The sequence below is a fragment of the Pogona vitticeps genome, chromosome 1 (assembly GCF_051106095.1).
Source record: "Pogona vitticeps strain Pit_001003342236 chromosome 1, PviZW2.1, whole genome shotgun sequence".
Taxonomy (NCBI): domain Eukaryota; kingdom Metazoa; phylum Chordata; class Lepidosauria; order Squamata; family Agamidae; genus Pogona; species Pogona vitticeps.
In genome coordinates, this window is record NC_135783.1 from 95,482,705 (window position 1) to 95,509,400 (window position 26,696).

The 26,696-nt window shown below is 39.3% G+C and overlaps 2 protein-coding genes across 4 annotated transcripts in view; one reads left to right on the forward strand and one right to left on the reverse strand.

Moving 5' to 3' along the window:
• The window catches only part of METTL24 (methyltransferase like 24), a 161,162-nt gene that overhangs the window by 120,343 nt on the left and 14,123 nt on the right, over positions 1-26,696 (forward strand). For 2 of the 3 annotated variants that reach the window (XR_002301233.3, XR_012086497.2), the window contains exon 5: positions 19,614-19,964. Coding sequence is in view for 1 of the 3 variants with exons in the window: in XM_078385103.1 (XP_078241229.1) it covers positions 19,614-19,736 (123 nt within the window). In the remaining 2 variants the exon portion in view is untranslated. Of the gene's footprint in view, positions 1-19,613; positions 21,502-26,696 lie in introns of those variants that run through there. The other variant, XM_078385103.1, reaches the window with a different exon arrangement.
• The window catches only part of CDC40 (cell division cycle 40), a 59,352-nt gene continuing 32,710 nt past the window's right edge, over positions 55-26,696 (reverse strand). The window contains exons 4-15 of the mRNA XM_020801331.3: positions 24,276-24,359; positions 23,350-23,489; positions 21,012-21,108; positions 19,251-19,390; positions 15,424-15,498; positions 12,556-12,601; positions 10,829-10,930; positions 10,292-10,407; positions 9,911-10,044; positions 3,651-3,727; positions 2,467-2,611; positions 55-1,777 (exon numbers count right to left, since the gene is read on the reverse strand). Of these exons, the coding sequence (XP_020656990.3) occupies positions 1,600-1,777; positions 2,467-2,611; positions 3,651-3,727; positions 9,911-10,044; positions 10,292-10,407; positions 10,829-10,930; positions 12,556-12,601; positions 15,424-15,498; positions 19,251-19,390; positions 21,012-21,108; positions 23,350-23,489; positions 24,276-24,359 (1,334 nt within the window). The 3' untranslated portion in view covers positions 55-1,599. The remainder of the gene's footprint in view (positions 1,778-2,466; positions 2,612-3,650; positions 3,728-9,910; positions 10,045-10,291; positions 10,408-10,828; positions 10,931-12,555; positions 12,602-15,423; positions 15,499-19,250; positions 19,391-21,011; positions 21,109-23,349; positions 23,490-24,275; positions 24,360-26,696) is intronic.

Consider the following 26,696-nt stretch of genomic DNA (forward strand, 5'->3'; position numbering starts at 1 on the left):
TACTTTAAAAAGCAGACTTTGGACAATGCTAAAAATGTTATACTGAATCCAGAATCCATCTTTTCATATCAAAACATTTATTAAAATAGCTTTCTGTAAAAAGATATATGTACAGTAGTAGTTTAGCACAAAACACACAACTATATAAAATAAAAAAATCAATATTAAAGTGCCCATTTACAAGACTTGGATGATGAAGTGGTAATGAAGCTGCAGTTTGGTTCCCAGCATATCTTCTTTATGAATGTACCCCAAAGTCAGTAACTCAGTAATTGCTGCCCTTGTAAAAGCCCCACTGGTTGAATGGGATATATCTTCAAATAGTATTTGGTGAATTAACTTTTGACTTTTTTATACACACATATATTATGTTCTTTGGATCTCTTAATTAAATAAGATTTAAAGAAGAATGGAAACCTGACCTGATGCAGACAGTTCTTGACTGTGTAACACCAAATCTATGCATCTGTGAACACACTGAGCTATACCAATGCACCCTACAAAGCAGGAAGGCTGCTGAAAAGTGGACTGGGCTGCAGTCCTCTTTTCTACAGGATGGACTCTTGAAGTAAAGCAACAGATGGACTCCCTCTGCAAGAACTGATCTCTCTATTGAGGTTCTTTCCATTTGGCAAGGTGATTCCAGCCTGAAAACTGAACTGGGGCTTGCTTGCTTGCTTTAATTTGTATCAGAGGGGAGAATTTAAAATAATGGATATATATGAAATATAGGTAAAATTTAAAAGAAATCAAAATGCTAATATAATTAGACTATTTTTGATCATAAGCAGGTTACTTCAATAGCACTATGTCAGGCATTTGCTAGGTCTTTTCTACACATGATGGGACATAAATTGCAAGCATGTAATGCTGCACTGATTGAATGTCTTCCCAGTCACAGAAAATATGTCCTACATCCCAGAAGCCCAATTTCACTTGATTATTCTTTGATCTTCCTACTTTGTTTCAAAGTCTTTTGGAAAGGTGGTAACTCCAGCCAGAAAACAGAACCAGGGCTACAAACTGCAAGTGCATGGAAAGTCTTTGTGGAAGGATGTGTTCCAGTATGACTGAGAATGCATACTGAATACAAAAACAAGATGAAGTAGCAGTTTCTGCAATAAATACATGTGAATTATCTTATGCACTTGGAAATTGGAGAACACTCTCTTCTAAGAACAGGTAGGTCATTCTGTTAACTCCCCCCTCCCATTTATATTCTGCCCTTTCCAATTGAGCAGTTACAGAGTAGAGTGAATCTTATGAGGGCTCAGCTTTCAGTTTTATAAAACACAGAAATTAAAGTTCTGTCCAATTTAGTTTATTTTGATTTCAAAAATCATTGTCTACCAAGCTTACTAAATAGCTTCCACTTTAGGCCACTTTACAGGGTCACTTTTAGCTCCTCATAGCTTGAACTTGGCTTTCAGACCAGGTATTTAGAGTCTCTGATGAAGCATGTAATACTGAGGTACTTGAAACAACCATACCACTATTCTGTTTTTAGCCTGCTGTTTTTTTGCTACAGGGTATGTGCTATGAAATCTTGGAGGTTCACCCAGAGATTGGAGATGTAAGATTTTCACGGTGCAGCAGCCTTCAGTCCCATAGTTTAATGAGGCCATCCCATCCACAAGTGATCACCTTGGATGTTTCATGCGGGTGCCACACTGCACCTATGCAGACTTTGTCATGGGCTTTTAGTCTGCTATAGAGCTTTGTCGTCTTCCAGTCCCAGATGTTCAGCTTTCCATCTGCATCACCCGATATCACATAGCTATTAAAAGTAAAAAGTAACAGTCACTTTAGCACAATGCAATTATTTATGGGTCAGAAAGCCAATCCATAAAATAGTATTTTGTTTACCATGGGAAACAAAAGACTATATGGCATCTTCCAGGGCACACCCTTAGAAATATAAACTGCTTTCTATTTTTTTAAATAGTTTTTGTAATTCACTGCACTGACGACAGTGGCCTCAAACAAGAGATAACCAGTAGTTTTGCGTCTCTGAGGTGCTGTGCTCATTACCTATCCAGCAGGTTATCACTACGCTCAACTCTGACTGTGCCTATTGGCTGCTTAAAGGGATTAGGATACTTACTCAAAGGTGCTCTTTCTGGTCCATCCCATGAAGAGGAAGGAGCTTTTACTCCCAATACTGACGGAATTGCTTTATTTGTTGCCCACTGCATGTTTGGATCAGGTCTGTATGTGTAGCCCTGAGCACTGAAAACGATAGTCTGCTGCAAAATACACACCACCCACACTAATCAAGGGTAGACCAAACTGCTATACAATCTTACAGGAATATTAAAGACAGAATGCAAATGAAAATGTTTTCACAGCATATATAAATGCTGTGTTCTACTGTGTTGAAGTCCAAAATCATGACACCCAGAAAGTCTTGAAAATCAAAATGGAAGTGAAAAGAAGCTTTAAGTAGAACTACTACAGGAAACATACCTCATGTCAGGCGAAAAATCCACTTGGCAAGCATAACCTGCCACCATATGACCTTTGAAGATCTTCTTTTTATTCAACCTAAACCTGTTCTGAGCTCCAAAAATCAAAATCTGATTGTCCATTGATTGACAAGCCAGCCATTTTCCTGTTAAGATATAAATATTAATGAAGATGTCAGTCTTCTGAAAATAAACTACTGTACTTTACATTTCCATTTCCTTAATTCTTGTTAATTTTGGGAAGCATACTGATAAAAGTAGAGTCTAAAAGATATGAGCAATTGTTTCTCACAAAAGAAGCTGTCAACTCTAGCAACCTGCTTTACTCCTTTCTGATATTATTCATTTAAGATTCTCCATGGAAATAAACTGTAGAGCTTAAAGACTGAAAGCAAGGCATGAGACACCTAAAAGGAAAGAAGGGAGCACTGGACAAAGTGAACAGTGAAGCCTACTTATTGGATATTGCAACTGTCTTGAGTTTCACTTCCTTCCAATTCAGAGCAAATTTTTACTTCTGTTGATTATCACTTCTTAAATATTGTGTCATGCTGCCTCAAAACCCTTTCTTATTCAAATGTACTTTTAAAACTAGATAAAATAAAAACATATGTTGGCTTATGAAATCCAGTTGCCCATTCAGCAAAGAACATATAATCTGAGTAACAAAAGGGGGGAATCATATATAAATTATTTGAGCCAGAATCCTATTGTATTATATGATCACAGAATAAGAAACATTTTACACCTCATGACTCTCTTTGTGTGCAATTTGACATGTGACTGGCAGCTAGCAAACTGTTAAAACTGCACTGTTACATGTGCAGTATTCTGCAACAGGATTTTGGCTGTTGTACTGCTGTATGATGGTAGTAAAACACACCGGCTGAAACTCTGTTGTGCCATTACACAAACTGTAACTTTTAGACAAAAAGTGCCAAAATTTAAGAAATCTGCAGATCAGTGGTTGAAATCCTGTTGTGGAAGATTCAATACGCAACAAACAATATACAAAGATTTCTTAATTCATAGTAATTACTGTCTAAAATGTATGTCATTTGTGTAACTGCACAACAGGATTTCAACCATTGATTTGGTAGTCTGTTCTAATGTCCAGCATATTTAAACTTAATATGGAACTGCACTGAAAGGTTTTTATCATTATGTCAAAGAAGATAAACCTACCATTTGGGGACAAAGTCACCGCTGGCATAGAGTGCATACTTGGCTCTGCTATATATTTGAAATCTACTGGAATGTCCCTACAAAACAAGAGCATATAGATGAGGGAAAACAATCATGTATGGGTGCATACATACATTTCTCTCTATTAAAAAGATGACTGATGACAAAAGACTGTACAGCATACAGATGATGGACCTGTAATTCTGGAGTGCAAGTGTATTCTGAGTATTATTTACTCGAAGACAGAATCCTGTAGTATCTAACTACACTGTGATTAACATACATTTCCTTTACCCCTGGCACCAAATTACAAACCAGCACCTCCTCAAATATAGAACTTCAGTGATTGAACCATTCAAAATTACACCAGTACATTTGAGATAAATTGAGGTAGTAGGAATGCATACAGAAGCATGGCTGTTTGCAAATTAAAAAAGAAAATTTAATGTATTGCCCCATGTCACCTCCCTGGCCCTATGGAATGTCTAGGGCAGGCAAATCCCAAAGTACTGAATTTATCAGTTTAAAGAAGACAAATGAAAAGGATAATGGAGGAGCCAATTAGCCTGTTTATGTGACGAGAGCTGTGATACTAAGGCATTTTCAGCCCACACAGTCTCAGTTCTCACTCAGAATCTCCACTCTCCCTTTATACAGCAATACAATGATTTCAAGAATGGAACTAGCAGTTATCTCAAGCTCTTTAGCATATTGTGGGAAGGTAACACAAGGACAAAGGGAGGAAAAGGGTCCCTCTGGTTCTTTCTGCTTCTCCTCAAACCTTACAAGGGTGATTCTCAAACATGATTACAAGGTTTATTTTCCACCTTGGTTAAAGCTTGCTGGGACCTTGGCATGCTTCCCATGTGTCTACTTTGAATAACGACCTAGAAAGTCTTGAGGCAGATGCACTGCAGTGTCTATGCCACGCACTCACATCTCATTGACTTTAGCAAGCATGCTAAAACAGATATATCTGGCAATCAGTTCTTCATGTTACTTCTTCATATTACTTGGTTACTTAGGGTCCTCCATTAGAAGCAGAAGGTATTTCAATATGCAAGCATAATTAATTACCGCATTTTCCCGAAAACAAGATAGGGTCTTATGTTAATTTTTGCTCCAAAAACACATTAGGGCTTATTTTCAGGGGATATTTTTTTTTGTCATGTACAACAAGCTACATTTACTCAAATACAATCATGTCATCTTCTTCTGGTTGCTGCCAAATGGTGGAGGGTGGGGTTTCACTTAATTGCTTATTTTTGGGGTATTATGAACATCCTGAAAAATCATACTAGGGCTTATTTTCAGGTTAGCTCTTATTTTCGGGGAAACAGGATAAGATAAAACTGTTAAAATGTTTCCCTCTATAGCTCTGATGCTTTAGTCCAAGCACTATAGCTCGTATGACTAAATGAAGTCTTTATACAGTAAAGCCCTCCATGGTTTGCACTGAGCAGACTTCAGCCTTGAACCTCTGAGGCGCCAACCAATCATTAGAGTTTTTACAGAGCTCTTTCTTTTGCTGTTACTTGTACAAATTCATCACTCAATCTACTCCTCCTCCTCCTACGTACTCTTTGCACTTGAGTATGTCACTACCACCTCAAAAGCAGGAATCTCTATCAAGCATAGGAATAAATCTAGAGGTTATTATATCCTGGAAAAATTAAACATTTAAAATTTTAAAAATTATTTTTTTATTTTATTTATTTAAAATAATTTTCTCCTTTCTCCTTGAAAGGACTCAAAAGATAAATTTTGATGCATGTGTACACAAACTTCACTCTTGCAGCATCCTCTGGTTATCCCACAGATTTCAGATTTTAAGCTAAGTAGTCACTATGATCTCACTGCAGAAATGGAAAAAACCCCAGTTCAAATAAAAACATGTTCTGACATTTTTAGAAAGAATAAGCTAGTACAGTGGTGCCCCGCATAGCGACGTTAATCCGTTCCAAGATTAACGTCGCTATACGGAAACATTGCTAAACGGAACAAAAAAGCCCATAGAAACGCATTTAAACACGATTAATGCGTTCCTATGGGCTTAAAACTCACCGTTGAGCGAAGATCCTCCATAGGGACAGCCATTTTCAGTGCCTCTTAAGCGAGGAATCCGTCCAGAAAACAGCGATGGCCATTTTGAAACCGCCGATCAGCTGGCTTCCCCCCACCCCAGTCCCCGCCGGCAGCGCAGCCGGGGCTTGCCTTTCCTTCCGGCTTCCCCCCACCCCCGTCGCCAATGCCGGGAGGAGCGCGCAGCCGGGGCTTGCTTTTCCTCCCGGCTCCCACCCACCCCCATCGCTGATGCCGGGAGGAGAGCGCAGCCGGGGCTTGCCTTTCCTTCTGGCTTCCCCCCATCACCGTTGCCGATGCCGGGAGGAGCACACAGCCGGGGCTTGCTTTTCCTCCCGGCTCCCACCCACCCCCGTCGCCGATGCCGGGAGGAGAGTGCAGCCGGGGCTTGCCTTTCCTCCTGGCTTCCCCCCACCCCAGTCGCCACCGCCGATGCTGGAGGAGGGCTGGGAACATCTGCCCCCGCCGGTCAGTTGGGGGAAGGTACTGTATGGGGAAAAATCACAAAGCAATTTTCCCCATAGAAAACATCGCAATGCGATCACAAAAGCGATCGCAAAATCTTCACCGGTATGCGGATTCGTCGTTAAACGAGGCGCCCGTTAAGCGAGGCACCACAGTATTCAACGATGTCCTGAATGCACTACTTTCATCTGTCCTGTGGTGAGAAATTAACAAAAGCCATAGCTTGGGCTATCTAAATACAGCATGCCCCTGAGCATCCATTATTGCCAGAAAGAGATCCGTGACAGAATGTGCTTAAGTCAATGTGATACAAGCCAGTTCATTTGTATCTTTCTTTCCAAGTACAAGGTGGTACTGCAAATGTGTGTGTGTGAAGTGTGCATGTGCACGGACTGCAGCCCCCAACATTGAGATTTCTTCCTGGAAAGCAGTACATTAAAAAAGCTTTGGTTTTACAATGCAATAGGAAACACTGCCTTAAAAGAACAAAACAAAAGAGACAACTTTTGTAGGCATTATATGCTGAGTTGCAAAGAGGGAACTCTAAAGATTTGCTCAGTCATTATTTTCCCTTAAAGGCGCTGTAAGATATGGGAGAGGTGCTAGAGCTCATGGGTCTTTCCTGGTCCTTTTACTGTTTACAAAAATTAATGTCTGAACTAAAGAGATCTTCTTTGCTTGCTTGCTTATTTATTTATTTATTTATTGTAAGTATATACACCAGTGGTTCTTAACCTTTTTGAAAGAAACGCCCCCTTGAGCCATTGAGGAAGTTATCATCGCCCCCCTCCCCGTGGTGATGATATCTTTTATTTATTTATTTATTTATTTATTTATTTATTTATTTATTTATTTATTTATTTATTTATTTATTTATTTATTTATTTATTTATTTAAGACACTTAAATCCAATGACCCCTGAAAACAAAATTAAATTCCAAGAAAATGAAATGCCCCCCAAAAAGTAACATTTAATGATTTAGTTGCAAGTGAATTTTAAGACACAAGTTGAAATATAAAAAGGGCATTAAAAAAAATGCAGGAACTAAAAATTTCAAGACAAAAAGTCTGAAACTAAATTAAAATTGTAGGAAAATATATATTCATGCACACTGTAAAAAGGCTGCAGCCATCTTCACAGGTTTGGCTTGCTCCAGCGCCCCCGTACCGCCCCCTTCTGCTCCAGCGCCCCCACGCCGCCCCTTTTCGTTCTACCGCCCCCCTGAAAAATAAAATCACCCCCTGGGGGGCATTATCGCCCACGTTAAGAACCACATTATACACAGTATACCCATACAATGAAATTCACAGACACCCAGAGACCAGACACATGCACACACATAAAATTCCCCAAAACACTCCCCACCCACTAAAAATCCGCCACTAAAAATACAAACATCTACACCGAAGGCCAAGTAACACAGTCCAACTAATTATTCACTACTGGTCTTTAAGCTCATTATTAATTGCAATTATAGCTCTGGGATAAAAACATCAAATATTAAACATCAAATATAAGGAACAGCCTGCACTGAAACAACTATGGGGCTCTCTTGGGCCAGATGTTGTGTCCTGCCTATGGGGAGGAGAGAAACATGCAAACTAACTGTCACTAGCTTCGTACAGAATATCTAGAAATAGAAAAGCATCATGATGACTGGTCCAAAAATGTAGGGCAGCTACTTCCTTAAATATATATGCTTAAAAGTAATGCTAAGTCATTTGATTTTATAAATGCTTATAAAGATGTAACAGATGTTACATGTCACATTCCTTTGTCACAATTTGCTTAATGAGAACTAGAAGTCTAAATGCAGAAAGTTCTTGTAATGGAATAGATTTAAAAGACTTATCCTATCCACATTTGGATGCCTGAGTACAAAGAATAAAATACTTCCTACTAGATTTGTGATTTTGCCCAAAGCAAGATTTCAGAAGGATTCCACTCAACGCATCTAACTGTTCAATTCTGATTGAGTTAAAAAATAACATTAACTGAATGTTTTTGAAAACCCTTGAGGATTGCTAGGGCTGGTATAAGGGCTCTCCAGCTTCTGCAGTCGGCAAAAAAGACAACAATGCAGAAAACATTAATTACACAGCTACATTAATCCTCATAATATTTACATACATCACTTTAATGACAAATTAGATGGAGTGTAACTGCTGTCATGAAGGTTAATTACTGTCTAATTATGTTCATATAACCATGCAATCGTATAAATTCAAATCAATCAAATACTACTTCGGACCTACTGGGAGCTAGAAAATATTCTGAAAACCCCTTGCCACTTTAATTTTTTTAAAATTATGCAATGAATTAAATTATGCAAATGAATTTTAAAGAATTATTAATTTTCAAAAGAAATTCAAGAACTGATTTTTATTTTGCATCTATCTTTCTCATCTTGTACCTTAGCTGTTAATCTTCATTAACAGACTCTTACCGACTCTAGAAAAACTAGGTGTTGTACAGAGAGTGTTATTTAAGACTACAAGACCCTTCAAGAAGAAAAATAAGACCTAACCTGAAAATAAGCTCTAGTGTGATTTTTCAGGATGCTTGTAATATAAGCCCTACCCCCAAAATAAGCCCCAGTTAAGTGCAACCCCGCCCTCCACCACTGTGCAGCAACCAGAAGATGACATGACTGTAAAATAAAACATCCCCTGAAAATAAGCCCTAATGGATTTTTGGAGCAAAAATTAATATAAGACCCTGTCTTGTTTGGGGGGAAACACAGTAATAATACAACTAATCTCTTACGCACTGAACCAAACATCCTGCTGTTCTAAAATTAAAGAACTCAACTTCCACGATCATTTGAAATGATTAAATGGCTCAATTAAAACCTGTCTACCACTGCAACTTCCACACTTCACTCACCATTCCTCACATGCAGCAATGAGAACATGTACATTAAACAAATGCTGGCCTTCACATGTCACTAAAGTGGTGCTGATGAGCCAGTAGGTGGCGCTCTTTCCTCAAAGTCACAAGCCAGCCAAGACCCCAGCCAACAATTCCGCTGTGATGACTCTGAATCTTCTTCCAAATGAATTGAACCATCAAGTTTTTCTTTGTTCTGATTATTCTGGTCTCTCCTTTGAAAGTGAAACCTCTTTTTTAAGCTCAACAGTCCCAGCTGACTCACCATTTGCAAACCATACCTCTAACCCTATATTAGAAAGCATGCTTTTTTCTAGGCCAGATTTGTCCATTGCTTCTTCTGCAACACTCCCCTTTCTTTCTTAGCAATATGGCATCTCAGTAGATTTTCTCTTAGCACGCAACTTATCTCACCAGCTAACAAGCTAGAAATAAGTAGCAGGTCATGAGATGACAAATTAAAACACATATAACCTGTTTACAATCCAAGAACTTGAAACAGCTGCTCATCCCCTCGACTAGTCCCTTCCTCTTTTGCATTGGATGAACACTGGATCTCGCCAACCCTGGCTACTGGGAGGACAGATGCTTGGACCCGACTGCCTTGAATTTAGCTACAACACTACTATCAAATTTAAACTGGAAAACAAAGTCAAGAAACTACATTTGGGGGGGGAACATAACTCAAAATAGAACAATTTAATCCAATTACATAACTAGCTACCATTAGCATTACATCAAAGAGAAAATACAAGAACAATACATTATCTACTCCAATTTATTCCTTTAGTCCACTGTCAAATACAATTGAACTTCCACTTACCACTCCCAGACTCTTAAACTTTTGTCATCAGATGTACTCACAAATCGTCTATTCTCATCCACAAATACAATGGTGTTGACAGCACCCAAATGTCTATCATACTCCTGAACGATTTCTCCACTTCGAATATCCCACTACAAGATAAAACAAATCTGAGTAATTTCTTGAACATGTAATGAAAATGACACAGTATTTGATAGGTTTTGTGGAATCTGAAAGCAAGTATTTTAGCATGCATTTCTCACATTGTTAAAGACTTATAGGAAATAGTCTACCATCACTGCAAGCATAAAGAAAACATCCTACCTAAAAGAGGAATTCAGTTTGATCTTTAAGTTGCTACTGTACAAAGATTTCAAGAAATATATATTCTCAATTTACCTGCACAATTTTCTTATCTGACATTCCTGCTACAAAAAGATTCTGCTTATCTTCATCAGGATTAAATTTCACACAGTATGGAACTTTTCTGTTGGTGAATCGTGAAATACACTGTCCTAGAGGAAAAAGAAGCAAACAACCCACTTCACTCAGGATCACTTCATGCAATAGGCAGCAACAAGAATTATCTTCTGTCTAGGCAGCTACAACAGAATACATGGAGATGCCTTACAGGGTCAGCCCCATTAGTCCAACTGTCTCAATGCTGTCCACACTGAAAATTGAGTCTCCAATGTTTAGACAGGGTTGAGCCAACATTTTCTGGAGACACCAGGACCTAGAACCTCCTGCATATGTCTCTTTGTTGTATAGAGCTGATGCTTTCCATTCTTGAACTAAACATGTTTCAGGACAATTTTCAATGTATGCAGCAACAGTGTATTGGAAACTGTACCTGTACCAGCCTTTTGCACTTCAACAGTTATATTTGGTTTTTGCAAAATAGAAACACCAGAAAGGGTAAGGTATATAACTTACCTGTTTCAGTATCCCAGAGTTTAAGATACCGGTCATATGCGGCACTGAGAAACTGGCTTCCAGCATTGTTAAAGCAAATATCTCTGACAGCTTTACTGTGCCCTAAAGGATGAAAATATAGTATTAGCAAGGAAAAGAACCAGAGTTTTGCTCTGTAGGAAAGACAGGTTTGGATGTACAATGTCTGGCCTGCAGTGCAGTCTCCATTGTGCTTCATAATGAGTGAAATGAACGATGGTTGCAGTTGCACCCCTCCACCCCCTCTGGTAAGTGATTCATTCTGTCAAAGCAGAGATTGTGAACCATCTGTTCAGTCTGATGAGGATGTTCCTAATCTACTATTAGGAATTGCAAGCATAACTGTATTTTGTAAATGCAGTTTTCCATCACGACGCAGATACCTGGATGGAAGCATGGGTCTCTTGCCCTAGATGTATCTTGCAGGCAAAGTCTCAAAGAAGCAAAGTACCACAAATACCGTCACAAAAAACTGCTACAAAAGTTCTATTTTGAACACAGTGTATCCTTTCTGCAGGTACCTCTTGTCCCAGAAACCATAAGTGAAAGGCTATTTCCCCACTTGCTTCATGTGGATTCATGCAGACTACTTTAAAAATTGCTTGTTCTTCCTTCTGAAGCACTACATTTGGAGAATGTAGCAAAAAGAGCAAAGTAGTTCACACATCTAAAAATATCTCATCGCATTATTTAAATACCCTTTGTTATAAGGGAGAAGAATTTTTTTTTTAACTAACATTTTTAAAAATAATAAATATCAGGTCTTAAGTCAAGAGGACATCTAATTATGTTCTGGTTAAAGTACTGCAACTGTTTTGTAATACAGTACTCATCTTTCATTCAGGCAACATTTTAATGTATTTGCAGACAAAGCAAGAAGTAAAAGTGGGGCTGTGGGTGTGAAACTTCTACCCAGTTGAACTCCAAAATGCAATAATGGAGGAAAATCTTGCGCCAGATTTTATATCCAATCCACATTCCCAGCAAACCTACACACACAATGATTCTGCTCTGCTCTGCTCAGCACTAACATCATCTCAATTACTCCCTATGTTAAGGCTATCAAGATGGCCACATTTTATGGATGGTAATCTGTCATCAGAAACAACATCACAATCATATTTTAAGGCTGGGTGATCCATTGTGGTCCTCCAGTTATTTTTGGACAGTATCTATTATAATCCCTTACTACGGGTTTTAGACTGAGGATTTAACTCACATTTACAGCTTCATGAACAAGGAGAAATGTATTTTTCACATCCATGTTCCCATCTTAAACATATTTCCTAAAAAAATGTGGTGTTAACTTTGACATGAGTACAGTATATTTTAGTTGCAACCTCATTTCTATTTCTGCTCTATCAGCCTTCAAGTAGCTTCCAGAAGTCCAGCAATAGGGCAGGTTTATGATATATGTGCCAAGGAACTGAGTGTGCTTGATCTTCCCACCACCTCTGGCATTTTCTAGCTCACGCACACCAATATGACTTCTCTTCCTGTGTTTAAATCTTAACAGCACATCAAATCCGAATGAATTCCACTAGCAAGATAATCTGTTCAATAGTTATTTCCTTAGGTTCATACATGAATTCTAACAATTACTCACTTGAAACACACATAAGCCCCATTGCTAAGTAAGCTACTGAAGCAACAGCTGAGGCAATGAATCCCCAGCTTCCCATTAAACTTTAGATTTTTAAAAAAATTACCAATGAAAGTTCGTAAGCATCTTCGTTCGCCATAAACTTCCCAGAGCTGGAAGGGAGAGAAATAAATCTTAAAACGTGGCTTCATTAAAGGACAAACAAAAGTAAAATTGCATCTAGTCATCTGCACAAATCACTTATGACTATTTTAAAATAAACCAATCTTCAAATGCAGTAACTTGCAGTATAGTTTCTACAGTCATCTCCACAGCATTATAAACACCAAACCACCAACTTCCCAAAGAAAATAAATGAAGGCAACATATAGACCAGAATCATACTACTTTTATATGCTAGCATAAGTTAAACAACAGAGCTCCAAAGCACTAACAGCTACAGAGTTGCTCCTTGTATTTCTCTTTGTTCACCAAGCCACATGCCTGGCGTGTGACAAGGAATACAATTGGAGCCTCTTTAGCTGTCAGCATTTGCTGCTGAGATTTGTGCCATTTGACCTGTGCCAGTGTACAATAAGTCACAGGATTCTGGTCACAAAAGCACATAAACCTAGACTTTAACCCACAATGATTTCTTATAAAATACTGTATAATCCACATATTTTAAAGGAAACAGGTACCCAATGAACTTGACACTGTGTGGGATGTAAAAGCTATTATATCAAATGAAACTACTGATTTGAGTGCAGGCACAGACCTATTTCTTGAAATAAAATATTGAAGAAGACAGGTAAACTACCTCAGCAATGGAAACATTACTGCCCTTTCTTCCTTCACCTAGGCTCCCTTCTCTCACTGGGTGGAGCCTCAGATAATAGATATACACTCTGAAACTTCCCATGTTTTCAGATACACTGATATACTCAGGATGGATCTATACACCCTTCTCCAATATCAAAGGTACACATGCCTCTGCATCTTGGTTGATGGGAAGCTCAAGTGCAGTTCCATGAGACCTGCTAGATAGCTCAGTGGTTTAGGTATCTGGCTGCAAAGCATCGGTTAAGTGATTTCCCTACTGTGCTTCCTGACAGGGGTTGAATGATCCACAGGGTTATTTCCAGCTGTGCAGTTCTAAGTTGATGATGACTCATGCTTTGATGGTTGTTGTGGGTTTTTTGGGCTCTTTGGCCATGTTCTGAAGGTTGTTCTTCCTGACATTTCGCCAGTCTCTGTGGCCGGCATCTTCAGAGGACAGGAGTAGGAACTTCCTACTCCTGTCCTCTGAAGATGCCGGCCACAGAGGCTGGCGAAATGTCAGGAAAAAAACCACAACAACTATCAGATCCTGGCCGTGAAAGCCTTCAAAAACACATTGACTCATGCTCTGTCAATTTCTCATGATTAACTAGTTTGCTGCTGTATGAAGAGAATGCTGGACTACAGTGGAGTCTCGACTTATGTGCGGCTCCACATGAACTTTTCGAGATCCGTACTTCTCTAGCTGCAAATTTTCACGTCAACTTGTGGCCGGAGAATCGACCTACGGGCCAGAAGGGGGAGGCATGGAAAGCGCCAAATTCAAATTTTGCGCTTTCCCCGCCCCCCTTCCAGTCTGTAGGCTGCAGGTCGTGCCCACTGTCAGCTTTGATCTTTCTAAGCCCCAAAAGCCCAAAGCTGACAGCGGGCACAGAGCGGCTTTTGGCTTTCCGGCTTCCAAAGTTGCAAGCTGAAAGCCGCTCTGCACCCACTGTCAGCTTTGGGCTTTTGGGGCTTAGAGAGCTGGACCGGCTCGCCTCTTGCCTCCTGTCCCCAGTGGCCTCTGCCTCCTGTCCCTGTGGGGATGGGAGGCAGAGGACAGTGGGGATAGAAGGCAGAGGGCAGCGGGTGCAGCTTTGGAAGCCCCAAATTTTTTTTCTTTGGCTGGAACGAATTAAATGGTTTTCAATGCATTCCTATGGGAAAGAGACCCTCGACCTATGGAATTTTTGACCTGCGGCCACAGTTCCAATACGGATTAATTCTGTAAGTCAAGGGTCCACTGTAGACCCTTTGGTCTAACCACGTATGTATCCTCTGGGTTCTTATACACACAAGAAATTTGTTGTGCATTTCTTAAGCAAAGGCTGGTACACAGGATAGCCCAGTTGATGCCTACTTCCTGGTTTAATTATTATTTTTAAATAAACTAGAAGCATCATATAACACTGAATTGTCATGGATACATAAATTAAGTAGACACCGTGAATCAGGAAACAAGCCCCCATATGTTTTGTACAACATTATGACACTTGTATCTTTTAACATTTCTCTGCAACTGATACGTAACAGTAGGGTATCTGTTTTTGCACTAGTTATAACAAAAAAGCATTTGAATAAGCAAGTTCTTAAATAAATGATGCATTATATTTCTTTCATGATGAGCAGAGGATTCAAGAGTCATTAAAGGCTGTCAGCCAATATGATCCAACATATCATTTTAAGCAAAGACCACGAAAACTGTATTTGCCTTGACAATGAGTGATAAAAAGGAGGCATGTGGATGTGAATGTAATATCTATGCAGCAGATGTATATACAGTGGTGCCTCACTTAGCGACGTTCATCCGTTTCGGAAAAAACATCGCTAAGCGATTTTTAAAAGCCCATAAAAACACATGTGTTCCTATGGGATTTAAAACTAACCTTATGCGAAAATCCTTCATTGCGGCGGCCATTTTCAGTGCCTCTAAAGCGAGGCAACACAGCGGGCGGCCATTTTTTTATGGCGGCCATTTTGAAACCTCCGATCAGCTGGCCGAAAATGGGGGCTTTGCAAAGTGATTTTTCCCCATAAGAGCCATCGCTAAGCGATCGCTCTGGCAATGGCCAAAACCCCATTGCTAAGCGATTTCATTGCTCAACGGAGCGATCGCTAAGCGAGGCACCACTATATATTTGCAACTAGTGGTTAAAATATATTTGAAGCAACCCACCTTAATCTTACAGTCCATAGAGCAGGACAACAGCAGGTGGCCAGAAAGAGGAAACAGTCTGACAGCACTGACTCCCTGTAAATGAAAACAGATCATAATTACCAGGCCTATTTTTCTTTTGCAACATCCTCACATCATCTTCCATAGGAAAATTTCATCATTAATGGGTGAAGTCAATGCCACAAATAAATTCTAAGGCAAGGATGGCCTCGCAGATGTTGGCTGGCCACAAATCCTACCATCCCTAGTTGACATGGCCAATAATCTGAGAAGAAGGAAACTGCAATTCAACATCATTTGGAGAGCCACAAGTAATGCAACCCCACACAAAAGCATACCAACAATTCCAGTTGCTCAACAACAGGAAGCTATCATGATATTATGGTATGGAAGAGCATCCCAAATTGCTATACCTCTTAGAAGGAAATGTGTATTGTGGGTTTGAAATGACTGTGTCATCTTTCCTTGATCTCTCCTCTAAGTCTTTTGTAATTTTTATGTTCATCTTTGAAGAGTTCTGCTTCTCAAAGGTATATGCGTTCCATAGGCGAACCTATGGAACGCGTGCCACAGCTGGCATGCAGAGCCCTCTCTGCGGGCACGCGAGCCTAAATTGCCGAATCGCTATCCCCCTCCGCAGCCAAACCTCAGGAGGCAGCTGCAGCTGCGGTGCTGGCGCTTCGATAGGCAGTGGGCCAGAATCCGGAGCAGCTGGCAGCAGATCTGGAGTGGGATCTCAAGGCACTTCCATGCCCAGGATTCCCCCTTCTGCCACCACTTCTGGGTTGTTCCCCCCCCCCCCCAGTTTGGGCACTCGGACCCAAAAAGGTTTGCTGTCACTGGTCTAGGGTATCTGCAAAGCTCTCATCTACCACCCCATTTCAAACAAATCAGTTTTTCCTCCTGTAAAAAACTGTCCAGCTTCACACCAAGACATGGTGATCAGATATACAAGAATGTGGATGATCCTGGTCTTGGCCTTTACTGGCACATCCTTACATTTGATGATATTTTCTAATTCCTTCACTGCTGTCCTTCTGAGTCTCATTCTTCTGATCTCATCACTGCAATCTCCATTTAGATTGGTTATTGAGCCAAGTTATACAAAATATTTAATATTTTCAACTTCTTCATTAAACATTAAAGTCGTATAGATATTAGCCCTGGAAAAATATTTATGCTTTGATAGACTCTTAATAATGGCAGGGAATGGCCACAGAGACAAAGTCTCTGGATGCACTCTCAACATCTCTTTAAGTTACAGCTGGGGGGGGGGGGATCTCCTTTTAATGCCCTGCAGAACTGCTGCTAATCAGTGACAAAAAGATTTCTAAAAGCTGTCTCTGAGAGTAACTGCAGCAACCGAAAAGTGCAAGAATGCACTTCTAATTCTCTAGACTGCAGGGACACAATAGAGGAAAAAGTTGTAAATAATCTGTGTATAAAGGATGAAACACTTGGCCAAAAGCCAGTTTAAACTCAGTAAGAGGGATCCATGACAGTCAATTTATAAGCAGGCTAAATGGCTAAGAATGACATACCGAGGATTCAAGTGCTTGTGTCATGGCTTGGCACTGTGGTTAAAGATGAGGTACAGAACTGAAATCCCCAAGAGCACCATGTTACATTTGTCCCTAATGAGAGTCAGCCTTAATGGCAAAAGAATGACGGCCTATGTGGGATGTGGAATTAAATATTCACAACTCCAAATACAGTAACAAGCTTTCACACACCATCAGCAGACGAATGGCTAATGACACCAGATGATAATTCTGAACTACAGGTGAGACTTGGGATAATACAGAGGCCGCTTACACCTCCTCTATACAGAAGCTTTGCCACTGGCAAAGCAGAGACACCTTTGCTGCTATAACAAATTGTTAAGATAGTACATTGTTTGCTATTTAGGAAGACTTTGGATATTAGGCTCTAATTATATAAGTGTATTATTGGGAGAAGCCACAAAAAGTAGATTTCAGAAGTACTTAGTATACTGCAATAAGTATCTGTGCACCAAGGGCTAAGAAAAGAGATCCTGAACTTTGCTTTGAATTCTCCTGAACTTTTACCAAGAGGGAAAAAAGATGGTCCTGTGCACAACACTTACTGCTATTTAAATCTTTGAGATTATGAAAAATCTTAAGAAGGTGGCACATTTTATGGCTCTGGAGGGAGTTAAATTACAAAAATACATTTATTTATTGCTCAATGTACACACATACTGTGCACAGTGCATGCATTATGGCCAGATAATTTCTCAATATATCTTTGCCCCTCAGCACTCTTGGGTGGATCAATTACAATGGCTGATGATTTTAAAACCAGTTTATAAGGAATGGCATTTAGAATCAGTGTAAGAATACAGTATAAGGGATGTGGTGGCACCGTGAGTTAAACCACAGAAGCCTCTGTGCTGCAAGGTCAGAAGACCAGCAGTCATAAGGTCGAATCTGTTGCTTGTCCCAGCTCCTGCCAACCTAGCAGTTCTAAAGCATGTAAAAATGCGAGAAGATAAATAGGTACCACCATGGTGGGAAGGTAAGGGCGTTCCGTGTCTAGACACGCTGGCCATGTGACCATGGAAACTGTCTACGGGCAAATGCTGGCTCTACGGCTTGGAGACGGGGATGAGCACTGTGCCCTAGAGTCGGACACGACTGGACTAAATGTCAAGGGGAACCTGTACTTTTACCTAAGAATATGGTAGAAATGTGGTGATAAAACTTTTTCAAGGTACCTGAAATGACACAACTACACATACAATTACACATTAGTGTAAGGGAAATTTTTGAAGGAAGGGAGCCCTGTAGATACCATGGACTGCCAAAAAGACAAAAAAGTGAATCCTAAATCAAATTCTCCTATTTCTGGAGGCAAAAATGACTAAACTGAGGCTGCCGTATATTGTGCACATCATGAGAAGATTTGCTGGAAAAGATGATAATGCTAGGAAAAGCTGTGGGCAGCACGAAAAGAGGAAGACCAAATAAGAGATGGATTGACTCCACGAAAGAAGGCACAGCATTGAGTTTCCAAGAGGTGAGCAGGGCTCTTAATGATAGGACAATTTGGAAGTTACTCACTCATACCGTAGCCACAAGTTGGAGTCGACTTAAGAGCACACAACAAAAGCTGTTTTTGAAACTCAAGGAGCCATGTAGTGCAGTGGTTAAACTGCAGTCAAACTCTGCTCATGATCTGTGTTCAATCCCAATGGGTTCAGGTAGCTGGCTCAAGGCTGACTCAGGCTTCCATCCTTCTGAGGTTGGTAAATTGTGTGTTTGTGTGTGTATGTGTGTGTGTGTGATGGCAACAATATGTAGCTTGCATATTGTAATTAAACTGTTCGCGCGTGTGTGTGTGTGTGTGTGTGTGTGTGTGTGTGTGTGTGTGTGAGAGAGAGAGAGAGAGAGAGAGAGAGAGAGAGAGAGAGAGAGAACGCAACAATATGTAGCTTGCATATTGTAATTAAACTGTAAACTGCCCAGAGATTTCTTGAAGTGCTCTGGGGGAATATATGAGCAGAACACCTTGCTTTGTTTGTTTATAACTTGGAGAAACAGCACGTCCTTAATTATTCTAAAATGAAGGGCTACTTCATGACAAAACAGACATCACAATGGAATAAATGGAGGCCAAATTGTTCAAATGACCACGTACCTGATAGCAATAGTGGAAGCTCATTCAGCTAACAGGCAAGTTGCTTGTCACATGATCAGTCACATATTAGGCACCTACTTAATTAGCCAAGTCTGCTTCCACAATCGTTGTTACATACATGGTAGATCATAATAAGATAACGGCCTTGATTTCTAACTCTTCCTTACCTTTGTATGACCAGACCATACATGGATTTGCTTCTTAGGAAGATAACATTTCTCAGGGGGTACTGTTGAACGTAGGTTGACGCCAACGTCTTGAGGAACGTGAAGATAGGACCTCCCTTGATAGTCATACATATCTTTGACTAAAAAGATTTAAAAAAAAAACACCCACAAATTTACAATCTCTCAGAAATATGTTGGAAAAGAATTTATCATTGACACACTTGCAATTAAAATAAATAATATACTAAATATACTGTTGAAAACCCAATGTTACTGACAATGTTCTTTATGATGTTGGCCTAAATCCAAAACCACTCTAGCACCTGTCCATTAACATTTCATAACCTTGTTCCTCCTTTGCAGCCCTCTGCACCACCTGAAAAGCAGCTTTGGAGAATCTTCTGCAGCACTGGGATCATGACCTTCCTCATTCCATTGACAGAGTTCAACCAGCAAATCTACTTGTTTGGATATAATTGTCAATGAGGGGATACTTAAGAATTTCCGTAGGCTAATTGCTACTGTCTGCATTTCCCATGGTTGTTTTTCCAACCTCCCAATTCTGCATCAAGAAACATCAAAGCCGTGACTAATTTTGACTGTAATCTATGGATTTTCATAAAATGATTGATATCATTTTTAAAATGTTGAATTTTAGAGATTCTCTCTGCAAAGTATATATTTGCCTTGGATGAAAGGAAACACCTCATAGTGGTAAGTACATTTGGAAGATCTACTGCATTTTCATTTCAACAGTGGTTTGCAATATGGCACATCATCTCTGAGTGCAGGGAAAAGGGCTGGATGAAACGAAGAAAGAAAAGACACCAAGTCCGATCATATATTGTATATGAATGTTGTGACAGATACAAGTAGTGGTAGGCAGAAACAAAAGAATGGCCAAAATCCTGTTGCTAAGAATAGTAATTCACACTAGAATCAATGCAGACTTAATGAGTTAACTTCTCCATAGGTTCCATTGATTAATATGGGCCTGCTCTGATAGTGACTTAATGGGCAAAAATAAGCTGTTGTCAGAGTAGACCCATTTGAATCAATGGATCTTGCAGAGGAGTTGACTTATCAAATAACCATTTATTCAATAGGCCTACTCTAGCATGATTTACTATGTTAAGCAATAGAATATTTGTCAATGGAGTCATGAAGGATGAAAAAACATGTACAGACAGGAGAGGAATTATTATTGTATTATTTTTCTCCATAAACAAACTTATTGCACACTGCAACTGAAACCAAAAGACAACAAATTAAAGCTTTCATAGGCAACACTAGCTGTCACTGAAATTGAGATACAGTGCATGAAGATGCAGATGGTCTAAAAGCTGGCAAAACTAAAGATCTGAACAATTAAGTTTTTCATGGGAAAGAAATGGAAGCCGAAGAGGAGGCTGCCAAATTAAAATCAAGGAAATGACATTTGAGATGAATTCACAAGCAAATGACATTTCCAAAGTGTTCCCAATAGTACAATCTGCCTACAATCTAAATTTAACACTTTTAAAAATTCTTTCCTGTGTTACTAGAAACACAATCAGCTTCTTTCTAACTGGACACCATCCGTCCTCAATGGTATTTTTGGCATCACATTATCTTTTATAGATTACGTTTCTTCTTACATGGTGTGCTGAAAGAATTACTGGCACAGTAAACAAACCGCAACATACACCATTATTTTGATGATGATCAGTGTTTGAAGCCAGACACAGAAAATGCAAATAAGCTGCTGAAGGCAGCACTTACCGTGTAAAATAGTTTTTTCTTCTCCAGGTTTATCGTCTTCATGTTTGCCTTTCTTTTGCCTCTTTGCTGTTATTTCATCTAATTCTCTTTGCTCCTCCTTGGTAACACAAATATGAAAAAAATACAATCTTAGTAGTGCAACAAAACCTAAAACAGGATGTTTTTATGTAGTTGGCAAGTTCACAGAGTTCATGTATTAAAGTACAGTGGTGCCCCGCAAGACAATGTTAATTCATTCAGCGAAAATCGCTGTCTTGTGAAAACATCATCTTGCAAAATGTGGTTCCCCATTAGAATGCACTGAAATCCGTTTAATGCGTTCCAATGGGGACAAATCGTCATTTTGCAAAAGTCGCCCATAGAGAAACCATTCTGTGAAGCGCCAAACAGCTGTTAAAATCACTGTCTTGTGAAAATCGGTCCTGAAAACACCCGTTTTGCGAGTCGCAGAGCAGCTGTCAAAATCGTTTTGCGGAAATTGGTCCCCCCCCCCAAAAAATCCCGTCTTGCGAAGCACAGACCAAAACATAATATAGCGAAAATCGCCCATAGGAAACACTGTTTTGCGAATCGCTATAGCGATCTCAAAAACTCATTGTCATGCGGATTCATCGTTTTGCGAGGTAAGCGTCTAGCAGGGCACCACTGTACTTATATATACCCTCCTCCAAACAGCCCAATGAAGACTGAAATTCTGACACTGTATGAGAAGAGGGAAATCAAATGAACCATGTCATTGCCTGGAGGATGGCATAGCTGACGGGAGCACCCTGTACAAAACAACATTTTTGCAGATATCACTTCATTTGTAGGAAAGACATTAATTATATATTAATGCTAAAGGATAACACTCCAGAAGGTTCCGTGAGGAGTGTTTGCACAGATGCAGAACCCATTTGTGTGAAACAGAGACCATGACAAAGGAGACAGAATTACTTTCCTGTTACACATTTCATACTTTGCAACTTCTTTCATTGCAGTGTTAATCCAACATATTAGCATGGATTGTTTTGGTTACTAGGGAGAAAGGAACACTCCCAAGCAGATGACTAGTGCTGGACCATGCAACAGCTTGCTACAATACTCTACATTCATTTGGCTGCAAAATAGGAAACATTTACTACATCCCTCTTGTCCTTGCTGAATGGAGAATGTCGCACATAAATGCCAGTCATCAGTACAGGAGAACTGAACTCAGGTCTGAGCCTTACTCCGATATTTTAATTGTTGTGCTAACCCTGCTCAGAAAAAGGTTTGTCCATCCACCCTGACGAATAAGGATTTAAGACTTACCTAAGAGGGGAGATAATTCTGTTGCTCAACATAGTCAACTGCACTAGAGTAGGCCCATTGAATCAGTCAAGATTTGGTGAGTCAACTCTTCCACAAATTCCACTATTCTAGTGCAATTTATTACACTATGCAACAGGATTTTGTCCACAGGTAAGTATTAGATCCAATACTATTAGTCAGGGTAGGTGGACAAATTGTTTTTCAAGGCAGCATGGCACAGCAGTTAAAATGCCACTCTAGGGCTCAGACCCAAATTCAATCCTAATTCAGCATTGTTAAGGTTAGAGAAGGCCCACCTCAACCAATGGAACTTACAAAAGAGTTGATTCACTAAACCTCAGTTGATTCAGTGGGCCTACTCTAGTACACTTTACTATACTAAGCAACAGGATTCTGGCCAATAACAACAATACTTGATATAATTAAAACTGGCTCATACTGACATGTTATAATCGTTTCAAGTTTACAAGACAGCATAATATATGCTTTGAACACAATCATCATGATAATCAATTACCCTTCTATCCCATTATCCCATTATAGAGTTGCAGGCAGGATGGCTTACAAACTCTGAATAAAATGCTAAACAAATGCTAAGGGCAGGATTCAAAGGGCAGAATGTGGCACTTCAGGATGCAGCAACTCACTTTAATCCTATGTTTTTTCCACTTGTCTGTTTCAGCATGATTATCGCCTATTTGACTAAAGTCCAACTTAAAACTGATGGGCTGAGTTTTGTTATATCTTTCATTAATGAGAGAATTCTGTTAGCAGAAGGGACATGTGTGGAACTCCCAATGTATTTTTCTACATTGTTAATGTGTTTTAATGTTTGTAAGCCGCCCCGAGTAGACGTTGTCTAGAGGGGCGGGGTAGAAATTGAATAAATAAATAAAATAAATAAATAAATTCTCAGCATCAGGAGCTGCTGTTGGAAAACTAGGCACTGAGTGTTTTAGACACAGATGGGGCTTTCTCAATCCATGCCAAAGTGTTATAGATTTAGTGCTCTTATTGTACTTAAAAAAACAGAATGGGTGCTCACTTCTGAAGGCTTTGCAACTTCCTTTTCATCAACGTATTTTGCCCATGGTCCCAAGAACCCATCAATATTAGAAGCATCATTCTCTTTGAATTTCTTCCTTTTCTCTATTTTCTTTTGTCCCGTTTCAAACACAGTTAGACCTGTGGGCAATAAGAGAAGCTTATGTCCAAAATTTACAAGCACATTTCGCTTTAAAAAGTACAACTTTGGGGGGTCCTTTAGACAGAAACACTCAAATATCTATCCAGTAAGGGAAAAGCACCCCTAGCAGCATAAAAGACAATAATAAATCCAGCAGTAAACAGGACAGCCACAGGCATCATGTGGCCCATCTGCAGCTTCCTGTGTTCTTTTTGTGCTGCCGCCGCCATCAAGGCTCTTCTGAATAAACTTTAGTGTAACATCTCTCTCTCTCTCTCTCTCTCTCTCTGTATGTGTGTGTGCGAGAGAGAGAGAGAGAGAGAGAGAGAGAGAGAGAGAGAGAGAGAGAGAGAGAGAGAGAGAGAGGTGCACCCCTCAGACACTATACCCTATGCAGAAGATTAACCAATTATGGCTGCATTAGGTTTCTATACTGCCAATAAAATTCTTTACAGTTTTGGCAAACTGTGAGTATGGCTGCACGACAGCTGTGGCCTCCACAACTGTGAACTACTACTACTATAAAGCTTTATTATTCATACAGTTCAACAGAATTTGTTCTGCATGTTCATACATTCATTGCTTAAAAGGACTGCATTCCTTATCCATACAAAGGTGCATTTTCATCTACTAGAAAAATATATTTTAAAAACTATGTACTGTATTTTTTATGATGAAAACCTTAAAACACTTTGTGAAAGAGTATAGGATACTCACTAATTTCTAACACATTCATATGAATGCAAGCATGCACACGTGTCTGCACACACATACACATGATTTACCTTGATTCTTTTCAGCTTCTTCAACAGACCCAATATATTTAGTAGGTACCTCATAATTATCTATTGAGGGGTCCAATGCATATCCTGCAGAAATACAAAACCTTGACATTTTAAGATTCATCTTTTATAGAATAGTTTTATTATCAAAACTCCAATTTTAGCCACCTACTTTCAAAACGCTTTTGCTCTCAGGACAGACCTATTAAAGTTCACTTTTTAAAAAAGATTGTCATAAAGTTATGGTACTACAACAGAGATTTTAAAATTTCATGTTTTTATTTTTATGGAGATATACAACACGCATACCACACTTTGCACATGAAATGCCTTAGGTAAAAAACAAAACCACATACTGCTGCCTCCTCACTAAAATATAAATACATTGGTCATTTGGTTCTTTACACTATATATTCAATGAAGTATAAAGGCTTTACAGTCAGCCTAGCAAATTTCAACAGCCTTGCAAACTGCTGGCTGCGTTTGAAAAAATAAATAAATTCTGATTATTATTATTTAAATAAAAAAGAATGATTTGTGCTAGTTCTTATATCTTCCTCTTGAATCCCATTTGTTTACAACATTCTGTACATGCACTTAGATTAAGTGGACAGATAAATATGACGTGCCTCTACTTCTCTTTGGCATCCATTGCTCAAATATTCCAGGATCCTATGGGCATTTCTCTAGAGATGAAGCAATTGAAGTAGGTTGTTTGCATTATCTTAACAATTGATTACTGTAGAAAATATACTGTTAGACAAGGGAGGGACAAGGCCTTGGCTCAAAAGTGCCAAAAAATGACAGAGGTCCCATCACAGTTACCAATCCATTTTGGCCAAGGACCAATATAGATGTAAAATTAGCTATAGCTAAGTGCTGAGGCCACTCCACTCTTTTCCTTGGGCTTAGACATTACATCTCAGTAATATATCTAGGCTACTACAAACTAAGAAGCACACAGATATGCAACTCAATTTTAGTTAAGGACTCAGTTAGTTTTACAGTTAAACCTGCTAACAAGAGATGCATATGAATCCTAGAATCAACAGCTTTTCTAAAAACATTGCCAATGATCAAATAGTTACTTTGGTGGAAATCTAAAGATAGGAAGTTTTCTTAATTCTGAAACATGTTATAAAGGGCCTTCTGTTAAATTATTTCCTATAGAGTTTGAGGTTTAATTTCATTCTTTAGTCCCACATATAGTCTGTAATCTAATCATGATATAGAAAAGTAATATACAACAATCTTCAAATATACAATCTTCAAATACATCACATTAGATAATTTTAGGCCATTGTTGCCAAGAAAAGCACAAAAGCAGCATCATGTTGTGGCTGAAATTGCTTGCCCATGGGCCTCTAATATCCTCATTTCTTACAAGACTGTTCTATACTGTGCTTGGAAACATGAAGCTATAATCTGATAAAATGCATACATTATATATTATCAGAGAGAATCTATGCATTCAAGAAAATGCATTATTTGTTGTTCTGAGTTTGTTGCACATATGAAGATGATTTCCATGGTGCCTCTTAAGCCTGGAGTTCTTCCATTGATAAAACATTCAGCAATAATGTGTAACAGTGATTTCTAAATAAGCATGAAAACAAAATTAACAACAGTAATAAACAGCGTTAGTAAAACTCTGAAACGGGCCAACATACTCCAGCATCTTAGACATAATTTTAGAAATACCATATTTTTCTGTGTATAAGACGCCCCAAATTTTCTAACCCAAAAATTCAGGAATCAATATTTTAAACATTAGAAAGGAACACATTTTTATTTAGTAATTAGGCAACATTTACAAGCCAGTACTATATTATGCATCACCCTTAGCTGAGAAAATCACTTCATTCAGCCTCTATTTGCAACACTGCTTTATTCTTCATCACTATTAGTAGTTGCAAATATATCAGTTTCTTCAGCTTCTGTTGCATCACTGCTGTCTTCTGAGTCACTGTCTATACCAGTCGTTCTTAACCTTTTTGAAAGAAACGCCCCCTTGAGCCATTGAGGAAGTTATCATCGTCCCCCTCCCCACAGCGATGATATCTTATTTATTTATCCATAACAAATTACCTTTAAAAATAACTTTCCAAGTACAGTACCCAACAGAACAATAAACAACTCAACTGCTGAACACCTCAATGAGAGATGGCGCGCCACCCCAAACCGACCCATTTCTCTCTGGGCTTCCCTTGCAATGGGCGGGAAGGTGGGTGGGAATACCTTCAGAATTAAAGGATTGGGAAGTCTTAAAACTACAGAAGGAAAACATTGGCCCTTCAAATGTTTTGGCCTCCAAATCCCAAAAACTCCAGCCAGCAAGGCCAAGGGCAGGGGATTGTGGGAGTTGTAGTCCAAACCATGTGGAGCGCCGCTGACACCCCTTCTTCAAACAAACTGGTATACTCA